This window comes from Echinops telfairi, unplaced genomic scaffold (assembly GCF_000313985.2).
Source record: "Echinops telfairi isolate 266 unplaced genomic scaffold, ASM31398v2 ScPeMD7_7404;HRSCAF=8442, whole genome shotgun sequence".
In the NCBI taxonomy this organism is placed as follows: domain Eukaryota; kingdom Metazoa; phylum Chordata; class Mammalia; order Afrosoricida; family Tenrecidae; genus Echinops; species Echinops telfairi.
This window is the reverse complement of record NW_022111304.1, coordinates 626,356-628,915: the sequence shown is the minus strand read 5'-3', so window position 1 is coordinate 628,915 and position 2,560 is coordinate 626,356. Positions and strand designations below refer to the sequence as shown.

The 2,560-nt window shown below is 37.6% G+C and overlaps 1 protein-coding gene across 1 annotated transcript in view; it reads right to left on the bottom strand.

Annotated features, from left to right (window-relative positions):
* LOC101652480 (olfactory receptor 6C3-like) overlaps positions 1 to 1,623 on the bottom strand; it is a 4,279-nt gene extending 2,656 nt beyond the window's left edge. The window contains exon 1 of the mRNA XM_004716931.2: positions 709 to 1,623. Coding sequence (XP_004716988.2) covers positions 709 to 1,623 — 915 coding nt within the window. The remainder of the gene's footprint in view (positions 1 to 708) is intronic.
* Between the last annotated feature and the right edge of the window lie 937 nt (positions 1,624 to 2,560).

Sequence of the window (2,560 nt, the reverse complement as noted above, 5' to 3'; positions counted from 1 at the left end):
GAGAGGCACAGACCCTTCCTGCCAGTCAGGCAGACCAAACAGCAGGGGGGCCGAGCTCACTCAGCTACCTGTTTCCACCCTGCTCCCTTCCTTGTGCTCTACTTCCGGCTCCATTCTCTCACGCACTGCTGCCAGTGCCCTTTTCTAGTTTCTGCTACAACAATGGCAACACAAAAATTATAAGTGGAATTTTTGAGATTTTAATACGGTATTCACCTACATCCAAATCGCATACCATTCATTATGTGTTAATATACACCTGTCCTTGGAACTTCTAGGGGAAAAAAAAAGAATTAAAAAAGTCTATTGGGTTTTTGTAAGATTCTTAAAAGTTCAACACAACTTTATATTGCAAACAGCCATTATACTGAAATTAGTCATTCATCGTTTATATAATGTGAAACTATCCTGTACCCGTCATCTAAGGACTGAGCTACAAAGATGAATAAAAATACCAATCTTATGTAAATCAAATATCTCTGAATAAAGTATTTATATAGGCCGGTTAGTTAGTCAATGCTTAGCTTTATCAAATTTATTAAGTGAGTATATAGAGTGTATTATAATTTGGAAACTAAGAAAAGGGGAAATACATAACTATAATGAAGTCAACAGAGCCTTCTGAGAGTATGCATACTGGAAGACATTGACAAGCACTTTATTCTTTTAATGCCTCTAAGAAATTCATTTACCAGGGGAAAATATCGCCTTTTGGACTGTGTCCTTAAATGCTTGCTTCACTTGCTGGTTCCTCAGAGTGTATATGAATGGATTCATCATAGGGGCAACAGATGTATTGAGAATCGCCACGCCTTTGGTTAATGATGCCTTTTCTTTCGCTGAAGGATTGGCATACATGAAGATGCAGCTCCCATAAGAGATGGAAATGACGATCATGTGAGAGGAACAAGTGGAGAAAGCCTTCTTTCTCTGCGTGGCAGAAGGGAGTTTCAGGATGGTTCTAATGATGAACATGTACGACAGAATGATTAATGACAAAGTGAAAAGTAGAATCACGATTGCAGAGTAAAAACCAATCACTTCCAGGAGCCATGTGTCTGAGCAGGATAATTGCAAGAGGGGAAAATAGTCACAGGCAAAGTGATCGATAACATTGGAGCCACAGTAATCTAACTGAAGGAAAAGAACTACCGGTGGGAATATATTTAAGAATCCCGTCAGCCAAGCACAAAAGACAAGTAGTATGCAGACTCTCTTGTTCATGATGGTTGTATAATGCAGGGGTTTGCAGATGGCGACATAGCGGTCATAGGACATGGCAGTTAGTAGGTAAAATTCCGTTATTCCCATGAAAATAAAGAAAAACAGCTGAGCGGTACAATTGTTGTATGAAATGGACTTATCTCTTGTAATGATTGTGCTCAGAAATCGAGGGATGCAGACAGTCGTGAAGGATATTTCTAACACAGAGAAGTTCCTAAGAAAGAAATACATAGGAGTCTGCAGATGAGAATCCAACAAGGTGAGAGTGATGATGGTCAAATTTCCAGTGACACTTAGTATATATGTGATCATTAAAAAGAGAAAAATTACTACCTGAAGCTCTGGGTCATCAGACAGCCCGAGGAGAATGAATTCTGTAGGTATTGTTCGGTTTCTCATTGCTAATCCCCTGCCCCTTTCCCCCTCCCGTATCCAGTCAAATTTGTAGAATAAAAAAAGTTAAAACAAGATGGAAGTTAGGTATAATTTTTGCAAGTATGCATAATGATATGTAACCGATAATATTAGGTAACACATTTCCATCAAAACTGTGCTTCAATTTTTACACCACCTATCACGCTAGTAGCAAATTTCATCTCAAGATAAGTAATGATCTCTTTACGTTGAAAATATACCATGGTAGGTCATTGCTAAATGTTCTCACATAAACCACTTCTTTAATGCTTCTTTAACATTAAGTTTCTAATTATTCATCAAATATTTGCTTTTATATAAAACATGAAAATATGCTTACAGTGTTTTCCTTTATGCAGTATTATAGAAATCCACTTCAATTCTAATAAAATCTAGACTTAAAAGGTTACAGACATTATTTATTCTTATTTGGAAATTTTATATTTTAAGGATTTAAGGCCCCATGGTTTAGGAAACCTGTACAAAGTTAAATAACTAGTCACATATAATAATCTCCATTTAAATTACACATGTTTATTCATGGGAAGGCTATATTTTCATCTGTCCTAATTTTACTTTCTTAAAGAACCAAGTGTTTCAATGGTCATGTGCTCCGCCGCTACCCAAAACACAGGAGGTTGGAACTCATTAGTCAGTCACTCCGAGGGAAAAAACCCAGACCCAGAGACATGCTCTTACAAAAATTCCATAACAAATTAGACCCACTGCCATCGAGTCATTTCCAGCTCTTAAGGAAGGACCCCACAAGGTAGAGTAGAACAGCTAGAGATAATTTCTGTAATTCTCAGATTAGAGAAACTCAGATTTTCCCCATTGATTAGCATGTGGGTTTGAAGTAAAGATGTTGTGCTTAGCAGCCCAGCGCTTAACCCACTACAGTAACAGGACTCCTTCCTGTAAA